Source organism: Pelodiscus sinensis, chromosome 21, assembly GCF_052426305.1.
Source record: "Pelodiscus sinensis isolate ZL-2025 chromosome 21, ASM5242630v1, whole genome shotgun sequence".
NCBI classification, from domain to species: domain Eukaryota; kingdom Metazoa; phylum Chordata; order Testudines; family Trionychidae; genus Pelodiscus; species Pelodiscus sinensis.
The window spans coordinates 1,950,942-1,972,153 of NC_143072.1; the positions used below are offsets into that span (position 1 = coordinate 1,950,942).

The 21,212-nt window shown below is 48.3% G+C and overlaps 1 protein-coding gene across 3 annotated transcripts in view; it reads right to left on the bottom strand.

Moving 5' to 3' along the window:
• Positions 1 to 21,212, bottom strand: part of COL26A1 (collagen type XXVI alpha 1 chain) — a 254,279-nt gene that overhangs the window by 192,933 nt on the left and 40,134 nt on the right. For 2 of the 3 annotated variants that reach the window (XM_006114230.5, XM_006114228.5), the window contains exon 3: positions 4,720 to 4,823. In XM_006114230.5, the coding sequence (XP_006114292.1) occupies positions 4,720 to 4,823 (104 nt within the window). The remainder of the gene's footprint in view (positions 1 to 4,719; positions 4,824 to 21,212) is intronic. The other variant, XM_006114229.5, reaches the window with a different exon arrangement.

A 21,212-nucleotide genomic window follows, 5' to 3' on the forward strand; every position in this document is an offset into this window, starting at 1 on the left:
CACTTTGTTTGAAAGGTAAATATCTTATTGGCTTCTCTCCTAAATCTGAGCTAAAAAAAATATCTGTCAGATTTGTAAAGTAAAACAAGGTCTTCACTAGATGGCTAATGGTAATGCAGGGCTGAGCCCCTGAATGAGCTAGGGACCCTGTTCCTCTCCCAAGAGATTCTTTTTGGCTTTGAACTTTCAGCCATCAAGGAGGGGGCGGGAAATACAAAATAGTTTGGGTTGAAATGTCAGCATCATCTTGGATTCAAATCAATCAGCTTGATGCATGATTGCAATAGCTAAACCACTTCACCTCTGCACTGCCCTCCTCCATATGTTCTTTATATCAGCATTCAGCAGACTGGGTGGCTCGGTGGATTCATTTCCTGTCCTAGCGAGGGCTCCAGTATTTAAAAAAGGAAAAATAAAAATTATCCACCGACAGTTAAGCTCGCCAGGCTCGTTTCTGTCAAGGCTCCCTCTTTGTCCAAGGCAGAGCAAAGGGCTTGTTGCAAGAAGCACTTCATGGTCTAGTGCAATCTGGGGAACCATCTAATGAACTCACTGGTCAGAGAGCTGGAAAAATACTGCAGGAGTTAGTTGGGCCTTTTCAAACACTGACATGCCCTGGGGAGAGAAAGGTGGGGCAGCTTCCCTCCAAGGGCAGAGTGATATAATGGGAATAATTCAAGCAGCTGTCCCCCACATTCTGCCGATTAAGGAGCAAAACTCCTGGGTTCACTAAAGCGTAGATTCTTCGGTCTCGGCTGCAATGCAAGAGTTAAATACCAGAGATAAATTTTAATCCAAACAATCTGCAGCCATCAGCAGTAAGTGGGTGCCCACCAGCTGGTGATAGTTAAGTGGTTACTTTCTCAAACTGAACCTATTAGCTAAGGCTCGAGACACTTTGTAATGCTCTCCCGAGTTTAACAATTGTTCATTCCTTCAGCATGCAGCACATTTCTTCAGGGGAGAGGGAGCGGCTGGAAGGGGGGGAGGGGAGACAGCCACCAGGAGGAGGTTGCGTGACCACTAGAACACCTCGTGAAATTCAGAGAGTTGCCAAACCAGCCTTCCCTCCCACAATCCCCTGCCACAAGAAAAACTCAAGCCCAGCCATAGGAGACAAGAACGGGCCATCCCTCTCACCTACAATCCTGGCTTTTGCTGCAGAGTCTGAGCTACTGAAGCTGGTTCGCCCGCCTTTTACATAGTAAAGAAATAAAGACAAACCCCTTTCACCATGAAAGGTATAAAAATCCATGGACAGGCTGCATTGGCTCCTCTAGAGACCCTGCTCAGAAATCACAGTAAGGGCATGTCTACACTAGGAAATTATTTTGAAATAACTAAATTTGACTGGATAATTCCCAATTTTACAAAAGCGAACTAGCATGTCCCCACTATGGGGAAGCCTCGAAATGAGTCCAAGGCAGGCTCTGTTAATGTGGACACGCTACCTCGACTTAGAGCCCCACGAAGCACTGGGGAACAATTAGTTTGAATTTCTCTGGGGAGTAATTAGTTTGAAATAGCTGCACCGGCACGTCCACGTTACCACTATTTCAAAATAGCTATTTCAAATTTAGCAGTAGTCCCCAAGGAAAGGAGGAGGACAGATTTCAAAATAAGTGGCCTGTTATTTCAAAATAACGGGCTTAGTAGTGTGGACGCTCCGCTTCTAAATTCAACCTCAAGGTTGAATAACGCCCTAGTGTAGACGAGGGCCAAGAGAGTGGAGTTGGCATGGCATCTGTTTGATGCGGATTAAGGCACGAGCAAATTGATGGGACTTTTTGAGCCTCGCACGGCAAAAAGCAAATCCTTGGACTCAAGAGGGGTCCCTAAAACTTGCTGCTTCACCTTCTCATTCTCCCAACGGCCCGCCCACAATACAATCCCCAAACCGTCCCGCAATTATTTTGGATTGCCCTTGTTTTCTCTAGTTATAATCAGTGCTGGGCGTGAAAATGCAGTGCCACTTACAAAGGAGACCACAGTCACCAGGCAGAGCAGGAAAACAAGGCTCCTCTTAAGTGAGTCGAAAGCTGGGACCATCAGTTGTGGTCTCTGTTCATCATCCACATTAAATAAGACCAGAGGGAGTGGTAGAATGTGGTTACTGGGGGGATATGAGGTGGTCAGGATGTAACTTCAAACACCAACAAAACAAATTCTGACACGAGATTTAATTCACAGCAGCATTCACAGATTTAAAGAGGCAGTTAGAAAATAAAATCCAAGGAGATACAGTAGACCATCTAACTACTATTTTTTAAATTATTTTTATGCATGTGTGCAGTTTCCTAATCCTTATTTTTTTGTTCTCTGTCCCTCACTGTTGTTTCCCCACCACACACCTCTATGAGAAACTGAGTATGCATGAAAACAACTTTTAAAAGCAGAAAGTAGACCCGTGGCACATCAGAGACAAACACACATTCATATATAGTACCATGAGCTTTCGCGGGCAAAACCCACTTCTTCAGATGAAATGATCTCAGTCAAGATCTGTTTTTGTTAGTCTCTAAGGTATACAGGATGACTCGTTGCTTTCAAAAGTTGTTTTTAAAGTTACAGATGAACATGGTTACCCCTCTGTGACTGTATATGGGAAACTTGAAACCAATCCCCTACCAAGTGCTCTCAAATGTACTAAGCAAAAAATTGAAAATACAGAGAAAGTTGCAACTGAAAGAGATTAGCAAGACTAACACCTAACATTACTGGAACAATTTAAATCAATGTCTGTTTTAGAAGTTTTTCACTCTTGTTCTTCAGTCCACACCTCTAGGGTCAACAACAGCATTGCAAGTGTGGGGGTTAGTTTTCAGGAGCTGGGACTATCAATTGCTCCAGAGGTTTTCAAAGTGTATGGAAAAAGGAGGTGGCTATTGACTTTCATTTTGTCAATGCTCGGAAACACTGCCTCCGAGCCTGAAAGAAGACATTCTGCACTGAAGTGGCGTCATAAAATTGTCATCTACTCCCATGAGTATCCAGTCTTCTTTGCGGACTCTCTCAAACAAGCATCTACGAAGACTTTAAGAGGAGTGGAAAGACAGAGACAGAGGCAGCAGAGAGGGACAGAGAAGGATTATCTTTTACAGCTACAGAATTGCTGACTAAGCTGTAATCACTATGCACAGTTATGGAGGGCTACCGGGGCTGCACCCAACAATCTGAACTGGGTACCAGGCTGGCTCTTTGTTGTTGGGCATGTTGCCAATAACTGGTCCTTTGCTGCATCTATCACAATCTTCCATGCCTGGATGCCGGGACAGTTAGGAACCAAAGCTAATCTTTGGCCATTGTGTTGCTGCCTTCCAGACCGTCTCTTCCTGACACTTTTCTCTTTAGTGCCTTGTTGAAAAGTAAAGCTGAGCTGCAGATTGTTTGTGGCAGCTTTCCTAGGTTTAGATTTCTGGGAGTTTTGGGGAGGATATTATTTCCACAACAACATAAAGTGGTCAGCATAGGACCACGCTCTTGGTTTAAAACCACTTTCACAGGATGATTTATTGTTTACAGATCCACTTGAGTCATCTGTGAAGTGTTTAGTACAATGACCTAATGGCACAAGCCAACCAGAGCTTCCTATGGAGGGCCATGGTCACAGAATGCATTGTATAAGCTCAACACTGCTGATAACTCTGTTTGCCCGTCACTCTGATGCCAACTTAAATGCAAGTCAATCCATGGCCCAGATTACCCAGTCTGCCTTCCCACTTTTATCCAGAGTACATTCATGGCAAGATCCCACAGGATACGACAAGCATAACCACAGCACACTCATAAACCCTGGAGACAGCAGATAAGCTAAAGAAAGTAAAGGACAAAAATACAATTCATAACAATTTTTAAAAAATCATATTCATCTTCAGTTGAGGTGAGAAAGGAAAACTTTTTCCTTTCTTCCTCTGGAAAAAACCCAGGCCGCTAATATTTTCTTGAATGGGACTGATCTGATGTCGAAAGCAGAGACTCTAAATTGCGCGATTTATGGTCTATCCTAAAAAATGATCCACATGGAGTAATTTCAGTTAACAGACCTCTGAAGACATGGCTTTGTTTTTCCATCGACAGAGCTCTACCTCTTGACGTGCCCAGGCTTAAATATGGGACACAAAATAATAAAGAAGCTTTAGAGGAAGAATTCAATGTATTTAGCATACACATAAGAGCCTATAAGTGGTGGTCCATGATTCAACTTCATTGATCTCAATAACTGATGTATCTCCATCTCATTGCCATCTCAAAACGCACATGGGACATGGAAGCGGGAGACTGATTTTAACATGCAGGATCTTTCCCCTAATGAGAGACTCTTGCTTGCAGGACTCATGTTTTCTGAAGGAAAGCCCAATGGAAGCATCAAACCAGAAATTCACCACTGCCATCCACCAATGGGATATATCCATGCCCGAGCCATGGGTGGGCACTATGCCACCCACTGGAGGTTCCCAAAAGCACAGCTGGCACACACATGGCTTCCAGACTCACCTGCCATGTTCTCCTTTTAGAACTTGGCTTGCAATACAAAAATTTGTGTTTGGGTTTCAGATGAAAATTAATGAAGGCTTTTTTTTAATAAAGAGAGAAAAACCCCCGCAGATGGCGGGCTAAGGAAATGAAAAGCAACTCAGCCAAAATAAACTCACCTAAACCCCATTCCTCCTGCTGCACCAAGGTTCTGTGGGAAAAGATACCGATTTCCAGTTGACTTACCCTCTTCGCAGTTACTCCCTGTGAACCCGGGACAGCATCTCCACTCCAGGGTGGTCACTGTGCGGTAAGACATTTTGTACGTGGGCCTGATAAGAGTCCTGTAACTAACACAAAGGAGAAGTCAGCAGGCTGCACCTCCCCCACCTTGCAGAGCATCACAGTACAGAGTGGCCATTTCTTCCCACATATGGCTCTATCCCGCATCCAGCCTCTCAACCCCTGTGACTGGCAAGGGAAGAAGTTGCCCGGTGGATTCGGGGGAAGGAATCAGCATGTTGTGGGTTTGAGCCTACTGTGCGTACGTGGTGCTGAACTCCGTGCTCTGCTTGTGAATGGGCGCGGGCTGAGGTGGCAAGTTATCCGGGCCTGTGGTGCCCGTGCCCCGCCCATATTCCGGAATGTAGGCCCGGCTCCACCAATGTTTGGTCTTATATTTTCAGAGTCGTCCATCCATAGGACGGACCACAGCAACTGCCCTGGGCCCCTCACTTTGGGGGGCCCTATCCTTCAGAGGCACAGGGGGCCAGTGGGAGCCCTCATGCTGGCAGCAGATTGCAACCCAACCCCCACTCTGCCCCACCTCTTCCTGCCTCTGCTCCACTGCCCTGCCCCTCTTCTTCCTGTGCCTGGCCCACCTCTGTCTGGTTTCCTCCCCCAAGCGATACCAGGAGCTGGCGGGGTGGGATGGAGTGCAGCAAGGCTGGGGCTGGGTTGCTCGCTGCTCGCAGCACCAGGGCCCCTGTTAATCCCCCATGGCCCCCGAAGCACAAGGCACCCCAAAGCGCAGGGCCCTTTGTGATTGCCCTGAACTGTTCTATGGATGGGATGGCTCTGCTTAGGCCCATTCTGGACACCATCAAATATAATGCAAATCTGGCATCCATGGGTGCGGGGTGAAGAAAAGCACACGCATATTTATATCCCCCTGTATTTAAATCCCAGCATTTTCCAGATCCCTCTTCCTTTTTTGGTAGATTTTCACTAAACACAGTCCCACATCATATATATAGTAGCCCAGTGTCTGAGTCTGTAACGCCAAAATGCTGGCTGTTCCCTCTGGGGGGCGCTGTTGCCGAAATGCTGGCTGTTCCCTCTGGGGGGCGCTGTTACTGAAATGCTGGCTGTTCCCTCTGGGGGGCGCTGTTGCTGAAATGCTGGCTGTTCCCTCTGGGGGGCGCTGTTACTGAAATGCTGGCTGTTCCCTCTGGGGGGCGCTGTTGCCGAAATGCTGGCTGTTCCCTCTGGGGGGCGCTGTTGCCGAATGGCACAGAAGTCAGCTGAGTGCCACAGTGGGAGGCGAAGGGGGGCGGGGTGTTGACGTGCGGTGTGACAGCAGCTCCAGGCCCCGCCCCCTAGCCGTGAACATCACCCCCTCCCCCCCGCCTCGGCGCTCGGCTGACTTCTGCGCTGCTCAGCCAGGCCGCCACATGGGAGCAAGCGGTGCAAGCGACCGTTTGGGCTCCGCACCCCCCATGCAGCACGGGGAGTGTGGAGCCCAAACGGCCATTTGGGCTCCGTGGTCCCCCCGAGTGAGAGGCAGGAGGGGGAGGAGAAGTGAAAGAGAGAAACAGAGAGAGAGAGACTGGAGGCTCAGGAGAGAAGACCAACGTGGAGGAGAGACCTGAACACCCCGTCTTATGACGGGCTAATTGGCTAGTATATATTATAGTTCTCCATTCCATAATATCAGAGGATCAGTTTGCAAGAAGGGAAACCAAAGCCTGAACACATAAATTGCATATCGACCCCGGGCCATGCGACTAGCATGACTGCGCACACCAAAAACAGCAAGGCTCATCTTATGCTAAGCACACGGGAATGCAACCCGGGAGATTAGGGTTCCACTCCTAGCTCTGCCATCAGACCTCATTTAATCTGTGCCTCAATTTCTCATCTGTTACATGGGGCTAAGACAAAGAAAGGAGAAACTACTATAAGCATTTTGGGGCAGGTTCTTCATCTCCACCCATACAGCATCTAACATAAGAGGGTCGAGATCTCAGTCAGAACATCTAGGCAGTATTACTTACACTATGATTTGTAGTGTATTTGACAAGATGTCTCAATAGCCATTTGTCTCAAATAGCACTCTTAGCTATTTACACACACACCACTGCCCGACACGTGCAATCATATTAATTCCACGGGCAAATTCATACATGTAACTACATGCAAATCCCGAGTTACTTTTTTGAAAGTTTGGCCCAACAAAACACCAAAAAAACCAACCCAGCAAATTAAGTTTCCCAGAGTTAGGAAACTTCTTCATGAAGCTGCAGGAGAACACGGAAAGTTTCCACGTGTGCAGAAGTAATATTTAATAAACTGCTATCCCCTTTGTGCTCAGATATGATGGGCTGGGGCTTGGCTGGTCTGAGGAGAAACTGAAGGATGAGGATGAAGAAACTCTGCATTGTGACTTGAGGATTCTTTTAGGGAAACTTACCCCATGAGACAGACATCAGGAACGGCCTGTGACTTGCATTATCTAGAAACGCCAGTAGGTGGCGCTCTGTCACCAAGCCCAATATTACTCTAAAGACTAACAAGATGGTTAGTCTTTAAAGTGCTACATTGTCCTGCATTTTGCTTCAACTACCCCAGACTAACACGGCTACATTTCTATCACAATATTACTCTGGTGTCCTGCAATACCCAGCCAGTTCCAGAGAAATTGAGTCTCAGCAGGAACGTGCAGTCTCCCGCGGGTGGAGGGAGCGCTAACATTTTGAAGCACAAAATCTCCAGAATCTGCCTCAAACTCAAATACCCTTGTCCCGCCTCCTTCCCCAAGGTCCCACCCCATCTCCTGTTCACTCCCTCTTCCACCGCTCCCCCATCCTCACTCTCTTTCACCAGGATGGGGGCGGGGGTTAAAGCGCTGGTCAGGGGACGAGATCTTTGGAGTGTGGGAGGGACTCCGGGCTGAGCCTGGGCCAGGGAGTTTAGAGCTGTGGCGAGGGTTTGGGGTGCAGGCTCCGACTGGACACTGCGTACCTCAGGTGGCTCTAAGGCAGCCAAATCAGGAAATGGGCCACTAACAGTTTGGCAGCGCAGTGGGGCTAAGGTAGACTGCACCCTGCCCTGGCCCTGTGTCCAGGCCCACTCCCAGTGGGAGAGGGGCAGAAGTGTGCAAAGGAGGCAGTTGCCCCAGGGCCTGACGATTCAAAAGGACCAGGGGCTCTCAAGCTGCTTCCACATCAGCAGCCAGAGCCCTGGTACCTTTAAATCACCGCTGGAGCACCACACAGTGCGTGCCAAACAGAGCTAAGGGCTGGCTGGGAGGAGGGGGGTGCAGCATGTGCTCTAGCCCCACCCTTTCCACCCCAGGTCCCACCCCTTCTGGGAGCACAGAGCTGCCCTGCACCTGGCGCCCCACCTTGCAGCTGTGAAACCAAAAACCTAGATCATATATCTCATTTTAAAACTACCATAGGGCTAATTACTCCAGCCCTGACAGGTTAGGCACTTCATAACTCACTACTAAAAGAACTCAATTTAAGCATAAGAGAGAAATAAAAAATTATGAAATGCACAGACCAGTCAAACCCCTAAAATAACACACTCTGAAAGCAGTAAAAGTAGTAACAAGAACAACACCACAAGTATGTGGTGGGTTGTGAGGTGAGTGTGAAAGACACACGCTGGCTACATCCACACTGGCATGATTTTCCGGAAATGCTTTTAACGGAAACGTTAAAAGCACTTTTTGCGGAAAAGCGTCCGTGGCCAATCTAGACGCGCTTTTCCAAAAAAAGCCCCAATCGCCATTTTCGCAATTGGGGCTTTTTTGCGGAAAACAAATCTCTGCTGTCTACACTGGCCCTTTTGCGCAGAAGTTTTTCGGAAAAAGACTTTTGCCCGAACGGGAGCAGCATAGTATTCCCGCAAAAGCACTGACAATCTTACATGAGATGGTCAGTGCTTTTGCGGAAATTCAAGCGGCCAGTGTAGACAGCTGGCAAGTTTTTCCGGAAAAGCAGCTGCCAGTCTAGTGGCCACAGTGTGTGAGAGTTTTTCCGGAAAAGTGGCCAGTCTAGACACAGTCACAGTGTGTGAGAGCGACAAGGATTCCCAGTGTCCCTTTAAGTAGGCAGATCACGTTCAGACATATGAGCAGCTGCCAGCAGGCTCCTTCCCTCCTGTGCCCTATTGCGGCTCCCCTCTCTGGGGGCATGAAGTACAGAGGTGGGGGGAAGAGGACAGCACCTCCCTGCTCAGCCTCCCCGACCCTGCATAGCAAGCTGGAGACTCCTGGGGAGCAGCCCCAAGGCAGAGGGCAGGAGCAGCAAAATAGTGTGGGGAGGGGCAGTTGACAGCCTCTGGGCCAAACCAGCCAGAATCTAGCAGTAGACCCCGATCGACTGGTTGGTGAGCACTGCTCTATTGGCACAGGCTGCCCTCTGCTAGGGTAAGGGCACCTCTGCCCCAAACAAGAGCCTGAACTGACTACACAAGCAGTCTGGCACTGGAAGCAAGTCCCTCACACTTGCAGTATGGGCGTGATCAGAGGGTGAACTACATGCTTGAGCATGGAAGAAAAGTGAACCAAGAAGAGTCTGTCATCAAACGGAGCCTTAAATCATGAAAATCCAAGCTTGACTCCCACCGGTCTCAGTGGGGGGGGGGGTCACATCAGAAATATGCCCCATACGGTTAGGCTGTTCGCAGCAGCAGGAATGCAAGTGCACTAGGAAGGGATGCCCCTTCACGTACTGAGCACATATGGGAGCCTCCCCTGCTTGAAGCACATAAGTGAAATTTGTGCCGAGCGTCCTCTCTAGAGACAATTTTTCTTCATTTGTCTACAGTGACGCAAGCTCCCTCAGCAGCATGGCATAACCCAGTCCTGGGACGGGCCTCTTCTCACTCGGGGAGAACCATTCAGTCTCCCTCAGCCGTTCAGTCCTTGGCCTCACTGGTGAATGTCAGCTGCGAGCGAGACATTTGTCTCATCAGTGCTGAACTGAGCCAAGGAGCTCCTCCTAGTTTTTCTGACTTCCGCACCACAAAATTTCCATGCACAGGAATCAAAGGACCCGGAAGTGGGTAAGAAGATAAGCCCCTTGCCAGCCCTGCCTGTAAATAAACCCAGTCTGTCTTTTTTTTAAAGCACATGGCAAAATTAAGGCATTAGATTCCTCAGAGAGCGTCTCCTAGAACATCCTTCAGAAACAGGCACAGAACCGAGGCCTCCTGCCTCAGCGGCTGGTACTGTCAGCCCAAAGCCCATCTTGCCTGGTTCGCAGCAGTCAGAAGAACACGACTTCAGCACTGACAACTCAGCAGTATTTGACCTGGAGATGAAAGCCTGTATCCCATTCCCAGTGCCCAGAAGTGGCTTATCTCCAAGGGTGCATCTACACTGCAGGGCTTAACTCAAAATAAATTACGCAGATTGAGCTACGTCAATTGTGTAGCTTCTTTCAAAATAGTGAGCATCTACACAGCACTTATTTCAAAATACAGCACTCTTCCTCCAACTTCCCTTATTCCTCGTATAACAAGGGTTTCAGGAGTCGGAGTAAGAAGTCCTCCAGCTTGACAGTATTTTGACAGCTTCAGAGGGGTAGCCGAGTTAGTCTGCAACAGGAAAAACTTAAAAAAACAACAAATAGTCTAGTAGCACCTTAAAGACCAACAAAACATGTAGATGGTATCATGTGCTTTTGTGGGTACAACCCCCAAAGTAACTGCCTACTGGGTAGACACGGAATAAGTTATTTCGGAATAGCACTAGCTCAGGGCTACTCAACACGCAGCCCGTTTGTTTGCAACCCACGGTGCAGTTTGGGTTTACGCCGGATTTACACGTGGCCCGTGGGTGGGATCTTTTGAACGTGGCCTCCACCAGGAACACACTTCACAATGGCGAGGCGTCTCCCAGGCAGGGTGAGCACTGAAAGACACAAGCGGATGGGCTGGCTGGAACAGACGGGTACAGGGTATCGGCATTCCTAGCACCGAAAGTGGAGGTGCCGGGAACGCTGGGGCATTGTGTGAAAGAAACTAGTTGCGTATATTTCCATATATATTTGCGTGTATATACAACCACACTTAAGCTGTGGCCCTTGGCATGTGCTGTATCACTGTGGCCCCCGGAGCTTCCAAAGTTGAGTAGCCCTGCACTAGGTATTTCAAAATAGTGTTGCAGTGTAGACGTACCCCAAGTGATTTCAAATAATGGTTCTTGCCAACACCGAGATGTTAAAAGTCTCTCAAGCTTCGTTTGAGTGGTTTGAGCCAGGCTGGAATCTTGGCTGCCATCACCACACTCGGGAATTGGCTGTAGGTTCTTTCCTCCAAACAAGAGGGAGCAGGCGCTTCTTGGGACACGACAGATGTGGGGTTCAGCTAGCGATACCATGCACCCGGAATTTCCCAGAAGGAACCTGAAGTTTCCTGCTGGCGAGCCTTGGACACAATGCAGACTCCAGTTCAGACAGGCGTTGCACAACGTCACAGGACAGCATAGCAAGTCTGTGACGTGATGCTGCCTCAGAGCCTTATGTCTCACACAACGTGATGCTACACCAGTTCCTCACACTACAGCAGTGGCTACTGTCATGGAGCGAGAGGGAGGCAGAGCCCTTTACAACCACATGCCAGCCAAATGCACAGAAAAGTAGTTTTCACTCTTGGATGCTCCTCCTTCCAAGTAGCTGAAAGGGCAGAGAAATGTCAATTGGTGAGATGGCAGGTGGGCGGGCGGGTAGGAAGGGACTGGCAGCCCTAGAACAGAGGCAGAGCATGCACTGGACAGCTCCTAGGACTGGTAATTGGCCGGAGAGCCTCTCCCCTCTAGCTCACTGGTTCAATGCCTGTTCAAGTTTTGTGTGGTACACCCTTGCAAATCTCATATAGTTCTGCTTTATTTTGAATTGAGGACATATACACTAAGTCCTATCTGGTTCTGGTCACAGCCAGCAAGGCAGGACCTGGCCCAGTATTAATTATTTGCATTACAGTAGTGACTAGCGGTAACCAATCAAAACAGAGACTCCCATGGTGCTAAGAAACATACATATCCATGACAAGAGGTTGCCTTAAACGTGAAGAGTTCAGACCAGGGATGGGGAACTGTTTTCGGGTTGAGGGCTGCTGACCCACGGAAAAAACAGTCGGGGGCCACGTAGATGCGAGAAGCAAAAAAACAACGATGACAGACAAAAAAAACCCCTCACTGACATGGCCCCTGACTGAGAAGGAGAAACTTAAAAAACAACAAATAGTCCGGCAGCACTGTAAAGACTAACAAAACATGGAGATGGTATCATGAGCTTTCGTGGGCACAGCTCACTTCTTCAGATGACCAGAGTGTTGTATGTCCAGAACCAAAATAAACAGGTTAGAAGGGAGGGACGAAGGGAGGGGAAGGAAAAAAATGGGAGGGGGGGACAAAAGGAGGCAGTGGGTATATACATCAAAGGGAAAACCGAGCTATAATTCTATAAGCGCCTAAAGCTGGATGGTTAAAAGAAGCAGATAAGGACTATTAGTTTGCAAGTAGAGAGGAAGAAGGAGAAAGACATTCTCCACATTCTCTTCACACACCAGACCCTAGGGGCGCCCAGACTAGAAGATTTTGTGTACTCCAGCCCTGCGGTGTGGTGATGGAGAGTGGGGCTGGAGCTACTATGCGGGAGGGCAGTCCTGAGCCTCAGGGGCCGCATCCAGGCAAGCTGGGGGCCACATCCAGCCTCCAGCCCTGAGATTCCCACCCCTGAGGTTCCCCACCCCTGGTTTATAGTATAAATAGACACGGCAAAGGGTGGGAAGCACAGGGGGGAAGCCCAAGTTCATACAGCAGGTCAGCAGCCGAGTGGACTGGGATCTAAGTGTATGTGCATACACCATATTAGAGCGCACCCATGGTCCATCTAGCCCACTGTCCTGTCTCCACAAGTCCTCAGCCTCAACCTCCGACGACTAGATCACAGTGCTTCCCAGTGTGTGATTGCTGCTGGGAACCAGTGGGAGTGGATAAATGAGTGCAGTGCTGCAGACGGGGGGCAAAGGGTGCAGTTGCCCCGTGACCCGGTAATTTAAAAGGGCCCAGGGCTCTCGGATAATGCTGCTCCTACCATGGCAGCTAGAGACTCAGGGGCTTTAAATTGCTGCCTGAGCCCCGTGCAGCGTGCCAAGGGCTGGCTGGGAGAGGCACAGCAAGGTCCGGGCAGTGCTGAGGGCTGGCTGTCTCCCTAGCATTGCCCCTTCTGGGGGGAGGACTGGATCCAAGTTCCTCCCACATCGCCCAGGGCCTGGCAAAGTCTGCGGCCTGAGGAGACTGGTCAGAGAATGACGACTGGTGCTAGAGGGAACCTGGTTAGTCAGTCAGTTGTGGGTAGCCAAGCTATTAAGAGGACCCGAGTGGCGGCCTACGCCGAGCAGCCCTTCAGACACAGGAAATACCTCCCCTGGTTGTTTGGACGTGTTTGTTTTTTACACTAATAAACAAAGCTGCTTGTGCATAACTGGCCTAAGGGGGATAAGGTCAAACGTGCTTCCATGCCACAAGATAAAGCCTTTGTTCGATGACTCAGCCATTCCAAAGAGACCTGCCAAAGGAGAGCTCAGACTTTCTTCCAGGACTTCAGTTCCTTCAGCCTCCAGTCCCTAATGAAAAGGGCCCAGTGGGACTCGCTGGGCAGATTCAAATAATGACATGGAACAAACTAGCATCTCAAACTAGCAAAATGTCTGGAAAAAAACAAAAAAACCCACATGACCCTAATCTCTTCGGCATTACATTTCCATTGCGGTATGGCCAATTGGGTTCTACCGGATCAGAGCCCCATTGGGGGCAACTCTAACATTTTGGTAAGTGGTCAAGGGCTGGACTTTTCTATGGAGGAGGTTGGGGGTCTGGGATGGGGGTTGGGTGCAGAAGAGAGCTCAAGATAGGGGACCAAGGTGCAGGAGAAGGTGTGAGGTTTCAGAGGGAGTTTGGGTGAAACAGAGGGTGGTGACTGGAGCAGGGGATTGGGGTGCAGCAGGGGGTGAAGGTTTGGGGAGGGAATTTGGGTGCAGCAGAGGATTCTGGCCTGGCGGAAGGATGTAGGAGGGGGTACAGGGTCTGGGAAGGAGTTGTGACCTAAGAAAAGTGGGAGAGAGTGCAGAGGGCTGGGGTGATGACCTGCAGCAGGAGGGAGTGGTGAGGTGGGGCAGTGAGCCGGGGTGTGGAAGGGCGTTGGGTGCCAGATGCAGCTCAACTGGATCCTCCCTGTCTCAGTCCCAGGCCCCTCAAAGTGGCTCATTGCTGGGGCCATGTGCATCTCTGTGCCACACGGGGTCACTTCCAGCCAATGGGAGCTGCGATGATTATGCTGGAGGTAGGAAAGAGCACAAAGTCTCTCCCCCGACAACTCCCCTCAAAGAGCATGTGGTGCTTAGAGGCACATGGCCCCAGCAGCCAGCTAGTTTGAGTGGCCTTGGGCTGTGGCAGGCAGGAAGTCTACCAGAGGATCCCAGCAGGCCGCGGGCTGGATCCAAAGGCTTGGTGAACCACCTCTGCCAAACCACTTAGCCACGCTGGAGTTGCCCTGGATTTTCACCAATGAAGTAAGTGAAGTTTTTCTTGGTTTTATGCTAGTTTAATGGTGATTAGAATCTGGCCTACAACAGAATTTCAAGCAAGAACTGTGAAGAAGCAGAAAGCACACAAAGCTGACAACTTAAATGCTAGCAAAGCAATTGCTATATGGGACTGAGATGCCAAGACAGGTATGATGGGGAAGAACGATGGGGAAGGTTTTAGAAAGAAAGCCAATCACTGGAAAGCATAATCCTTTGAAACACTAACATTTCCTACACTGCCAGCCTCATGAAGGTGTAGGAGACACGGCAGATGCACAGAATGAGCCAAACTCTATCACAGCAAGCGCCGGGAGATGAAACAGATCTGCCTAGCATTATTCTATAGGTGTTACTGTCGCATTCCATTGCTTAAAGTCAATTTGATCCACACAGCATTGTGATGCATGGGGGACACACAACAAATTTTGCACATTGCCTCTCTCGGGATGCTAGGGGGTGCTTAGGGGGCTCATCCTTGTAGCTGTTGTTTGCAGTGGGGCCAACAGACTCTGAGCAAGACTGTGAGGGGAGCCCAGTCTACACTCCAGGAAGAGGTAGGACCTTGGGCAGGAGAGGTGGGGCTGGGACTAGCTAGCCCCGGGCACCCTCAGTACCACTTAGAGCATGTCACGCCTACCCAGGCAGTCCTCAGTGCTGCCCAGAACGCACCACGTGGGGCTCTGGCGGCAACGTAAAGAGCCCGTGGCTCTGTCCATTTCTATAGTAGCAACAGCCAGGAACCCCAGGCCATTTTGAATCCCCAGGCCCTGTGCCAGTTGCTCCCTTTGCTTCCCTGGCTCTATGTATTTGTTTTCCCAGCATCAAACTTCTCCTGGGAATATCTCAAACCTCTAGGAAACAAATGCTAAAATCAGACAACTGCCAGTCACTCACATTTCTGAGATACAATGGGTCCATCTCCTGTAGGTATATCAGATGTACTTAAAGAGATGATTTGGCTTCCTTAGTTCCAACAAGCATTCAGCTAACTATTAGAAGACAAGAAAAATCAGGCCTAAATTGTCAGATGTGCCCCCTAATTTTGGGCCCCCCAAAAACACAGCCCTTTACCCCAGGCTCATATGGTGATGGATGGGATAATGAAAGGTGAGGGAAGAGAAGAGCATGACATTAGAAGGCCTTATTTGGGATGATGGGCCTCCCTTCCCATAGGAGCTACCAAACATGTGTTTAACCTCCCCTTTGCCCACTCAGACAGTCAGGATTGCCACCTGGCAGCCTGCCATATTCAAAGGATGTCTGAAGGATTATGAACAAGACGGTCCTGCCCCCGGCGCTAACGGGTGGACACCGGACGAGGAGAGTCTCTGAGATGATTTTCACAAATTAAGGTTTCATTGTCGATTTGGTAAAACAAACCACCACTCCACACGGCATTCAGGCTTCACTAGGCCCCTGGTTACTCCAGCTGACCTGGCACAGAAGCCAAATAATTCCCAGTCAGGAAAACTCACGAGGGGAGGGATCTTTAAATCTGCTCCTTCAGGCGCTGCACGGAACGCAGCTGGCATGGCGAACGGCTCTCCTTGACGACGGGTACACACTCAGCCTGGCCCATGTGTGTATGTCTAGACTGCAGTGCTATTTCAGAATACTTCTAGTATCCCAAAATAGCTACTCCGCGTCTTCTGAGTGCACCCATTATTTTGAAATAGATTTCGAAATAACAGGCTGGCTATTCCAGTGCTCTTGTAACCCTCATTCCATGAGGGTGAAGGGACATTTTGGAAAAGTGCTTTATTTCAAAATTACCTTGAAATAAGCTATGCAATCTGCATCGCGCAAATTGCACAGCTTATTTCGAGGTAAGAGGGCAGTGTAGATGCACCCAAGTATCCAGCAAGAGCTGGATTTTACCAGCTGAGCTTGTCTGGCTTGCCCCACACAGCAAAGGCCTGAGACCAAGGAGTCTCTGCTCAGAAGTTAAAGCACCTAGCTGGGACCTATTAGCCCCAGGAAGAAAGGATCTGTGTTCCAAGCTCCCGCTCTTTCCCACAGCTCCTCTCTGCTCTGTAGCAAGGTTCAGACTCGAGTTAAACCAGGGACGAGAGTAGATCCGCTTTGCCCTTCCCAGTTGCTAGCAGCCAAAAGAACTGGCTTTGTCAGACTCCTGTTCAGGCTGTGTGCAAACACCAAGATAATTAACTCACTGGTCTAAACCATTATGTGCTTTGCACAAGTATAACAGCTGGCCAGCAGACTGTGCCCTTTCACTGAGAAAACAGCAGCTCAGCACTGCACAGGGCAATACATACAGAGACCCATTCCCCTCTGAGAGCCTGCCCTGTTCACAGACCAGGGGATACGCCTTCCCGTCTGGGTTCTAATCACCTACACTCTCCTAGCCTTGATTGTGCTCTTTGGGGGAACACTCATCCTGCTGTAACATGTATGTGGCAGAGAGGAGTGTCTATTTCCAAGTATGTGACCTACGCACCTCCAGAGACATAATAGGACTAACACATAATCAGCACTTCCTGTCTAAAGAGACTTCAAATAGCAGTTCTAAGCATTGAATCCACCCTTCAGAGTTATTCAGTTGACTCAGCAAAGAGAGGAGACAGAGCGGTTCCCGGTTTCAGAAGAGGCGACACCCGCTAGAGAAATATTGTTGACTGAACACTATCACTCAACACATAACCAAATTCTTTTGGTGATGTACCTCCCCACACCAGTGTATTGATCCTAATGCAGACTCTTGATCTAGAAAATAACGATGAACACCTAGTCGTTCTATAGCTCTGCATGGAGAGAGCTGAAAGCATGTCACAAAGGAAGGTCAGTGTCATGATTTCCATTTCACAGATGGAGAAACGGAGTCACATGGTACACACACCTAATATCCAAAATTGTTTGTTATTCTCCAGGATAGTATGTCCCATTGCAGAGAGGTGGGGAAGGGAAAGAGTTGTTTTGTTTAAAAAAAAATGCAGGAGTTCAAGAATACTGAGCAGCAAGATGATCTGCATTGCTAAGCAAGCTCTGGAAGCTGTGTTTAAAGTAAGTTATTGAATATCTAAGTTTTGTGACCATGTCACATACAAGTATAAACAGAGTCAGACCTGGACTGTACCTGAAGAGAGGATAGAATTGGAGAATCATAGGACTAGAAGGAACCTTAGTAGGTCATCAGATCCAGTAGCCAGCACTGAACAAGGAGTAATCATCATCTTCACCCATCCTGACAAGTGTTCATCTAACCGGTTCTTTTAAAAAAAACCACCAATGAGAGATTCCATAACCTCTCTAGGTATCTTGTTCCAGAGCTTAACTACAGTACAAGCTATGTTATCCAGCATTTTAATACCTGCAAAATTGGTCAATTGGCAGCTGTCATAGATAGCAATGCAATTCCTTCTGTGAAAACCAGAAACATTCTGAAAGAGTCAAGCATCTTTTTCAACATTTTCCAGCGCTTGCAGAAGTCAAGATTTTAAACTTGTGGCTGTAAAGTCTGTTCATGTCGTGATTCTGCCATTATTGGATATTATGTCTCCTATCCTGCAACTATGGCTAGTGTACGGTGAAAAATTCATGAACCATCGGTGTAAAGCTTGCGTAACCAGCACCTTGTTATCTGACAACCCCTGTTTCCCACGAATGCCAGATAACAAAGCTTGCACTGTATCTTGACAGTTAGGAAGTTTTCCATAATGTCTAACCTACATCTCCCTAGCTACTGTTTAAGCCCATTGCCTCTTGTCCTGCCAAAGTAGTTAAGGAGAAATGTATCTGTCATCGGTCTCCCCTTTCCCCCCCTTTTCTCTTCTCCAGACTAAGTAAACCCAATTTTTTCAGTCTTTGGTCATGTTTTCTGGATCTGCACTCTCCTCTGGACTTGTTCCAGTTTGTCCCCATCTTTCCAGAAGTGTGGCACCCAGAACTGGACACAGTACTCCAGTTGAGGCATAATCAGTGTGGTGAGGTTCCTCAGCCATACCGTCGGGGCTGGTTTACCTGCACATCTGCTAATGTGATAGATATATCATGTGCCAACAATGCCCCTCTGCCACGTACACTGGCCGAACAGGATTGTCTCTACACAAAAGAATGAATGGGCACAAATCAGACCTCAAGAACAGTAATATTCAAAAACAAGCAAGAGAGACATTTTAGCCTCCCAGGACACTCAATAGGGGTATGTGTGCACTGTAGGGCTTAGCTCAATTTGTGTAGCTTATTTCGAGTTATGTCAATTGCGTATCTTATTTCAAAATAGCTTATTTTGAAATAGGGAGCATCTACACAGTACATATTTCGAAATAGAGCACTCTTCCTCCAACTTCCCCTATTCCTCGTACAATGAAGGTTACAGGAGTTGGAGTAAGAAGTCCTCCAGCTTGACAGAGTTTTAACACTATTTTGAAATAACTGCCTGTGGTGTAGATGCAGACTAAATTATTTCGGAATAGCACTAGTTATTTTGAAATAATGTCGCAGAGTAGACTTACCCTAACAGACCTGAAAGTTACTCTCTGCTATTTGTTTGGAAACTGGACGCCCTTAACTCAATTCATCTGTGGAAGTGGGCTGTGCCCAGGAAAGCTCATGATGCCATTTGCATGTGGCAGATGTACTTGAATGTTGATAAATATAAAGTAATACACATGGAAAAATATTATCCCAACTATACATACCAAAATGATGGGATCTGAGGCTACGTCTAGACTACAGGCTTCTTTCAGAAGAAGCTTTTTTCGGAAGAGATCTTTAAAAAAAAAAAAAAAAAAAAAAAAACTCCTTCCAAAAGAGAGCGACCACACTGCAAAAGTGCATCAAAAAGCGATCTGCTTTTTCGAAAGGGAGTGCCCAGACTGAATGGATGCTCTCTCTCATGTAAGCTGTGATTGCTATGGATGGAATGGCCACCAGGGCACCTGTGCTTTTTCCTCTTTCTTCTTCTTCCGAAAGAACTCCCTCTTCACAAAAAGGCTTCTTCCTCATAGAATGAGGATTACCAATGCTGGGAAAACCCCTCTGTTCTTTTGATTTTTTTATGGAAGAACGCAATTGCAGTGTGGATGTTCCTCAAGTTTTGTCAGAAAAATGGCCATTTATCTGACAAAACTCTGTAGTGTAGACATACCCTAAGTTAATGGTTACCATTCAAGAAAGAGATCTTGGAATCATTGTGAATAGTTCCCTGAAAACATCTGCTCCGTGTTCAATGGCAATTTAAAAAGCTAACAGAATCTTGGGAATCATTAGGAAAGGAATAGATAAATCAGAATATATCATATTGCCTCTGTATAATGTCATGGCATGCCCACATCTTGATAGCTATATGCAGATCTGGTCACTCCCTCTAATTTGGAAGAGGTACAAAGAAGGGCAAGACAAATGATTAGAGGTAAGGAACAGCTTCTGTGTGGGAAGAGATTAAAAAGACTGGGACTTTTCAGCTTGGAAAAGAAATGACTAAAGTGAGGGGGGATATATTAGAGGTCTATAAAAGCACGAATGGTGTGAAAAAATAGAATAAGGAAATGTTATTTGCCCTTTCACTAACAAACACAAGAAGGTCACCCAATTACATTTTTAGTCAGCAGATTTAAGACAAAAATTACTCCTTTGGCTCGCTAAGCGGGTTTATCCGGCCTGCGGATGCCCTGCCGCTCCCCTACCCCCAGGCCAATCAGGGTCTGGGGGGTGGGGGAGGCACGCAAAGTCTCTTCCTGCACTGCCCCCACCCTGCCCTGCAAGGCGCACACGGCACTTAAAGTCAACCACCAACTGAGCTGCCAGCTCTAAGTGCTGCACCCCTTTGCATGGCGGGGGCAGAGAGCAAGAGGCTTCCCGTGTTTCCCCTGCTCCCAGGCCCAGATTGACCTGGGGACTGGGGAGTGCACGAAGTCTCCTTCTGCCACCAGGTGCGTGGGTGCCTGGAGAGAACAGCCAGCTCTTCAGAGTTCTCTCTGGGGGGAGGGGGGAGCAGGGGCAAAGACTTCACACGCTCTTCCAATCAGGGTCTATGGGTGGGGAAACATGGAAGTGTCCTGGCCCCGCCCCTTCTGCCAAAGGCCTTGCGCCTTCCGGGGTGGCCTGGGACCACTAGAAAAATTCTGAAGTGGCCCTCCATCTAAAATTTTTGCCCACCTCTGCACTAGACCCCACTCCCTTCCCAGAGCTGAAAGAGAGCCCAGGAGTCCTGACAACATGTGTGTGTATCTCTGCAGAATTAGTCATGGAATAAGAATACATTGCAATTTTAAGCCTAACCAGTGTCCCTTAAGTGACTTGCCACAAGCTATCAGAATATGTCAGTGTCAGAGCTGGATGGATCGAATGTTTATTTAATTTCCTTTCTTTTGCACAAGAATTCGATGCTATGCTCCTGTCAGCTAATTGCTAAGTTATCTGCCCAAAAAAAACCCCCAGAGTTTAAGTGCCTTAGTAGCCCCTGGAAAGAGGTCATGGGGTGGAGGAGAGTGGACAGGCTTGGCTTGTACTGAACATGCTCAGTAACGCTGCTGAAGCTGCTTGTCCTCACTTTGCCCCCTCCTTATGCCATCACTCTGCCCCTCCCCCACTACTGCAGCAAGCACAGATTGCCCCCTCCCCCCAGCAAAATGTGAAACGGCACTCCGGTCATTGCAACCCTGACGTGTGCCTGACGCAGAGCAAGGGCCAAACATCAGGTGCCACAGGCGTCAATCAGAGATGTGTGCCACTGATGAGATGGCTGGACACCAGGGCATCTTTTATTGACTCACTAGAGGCAGGGGTTGCTGATGGGTATGCACATCGGGTGCACCCGCCAGGCAGGGCTGGATTAAGGGCTTCATAGGCCCTAGGCACTCTCATAGTCATAGGCCTTTAAATTAGATTATATATAAAGTGAAATGCCCTGTCGCTTATACACCTAATAGTTAATTGTATGTTATACCTGGATGTTG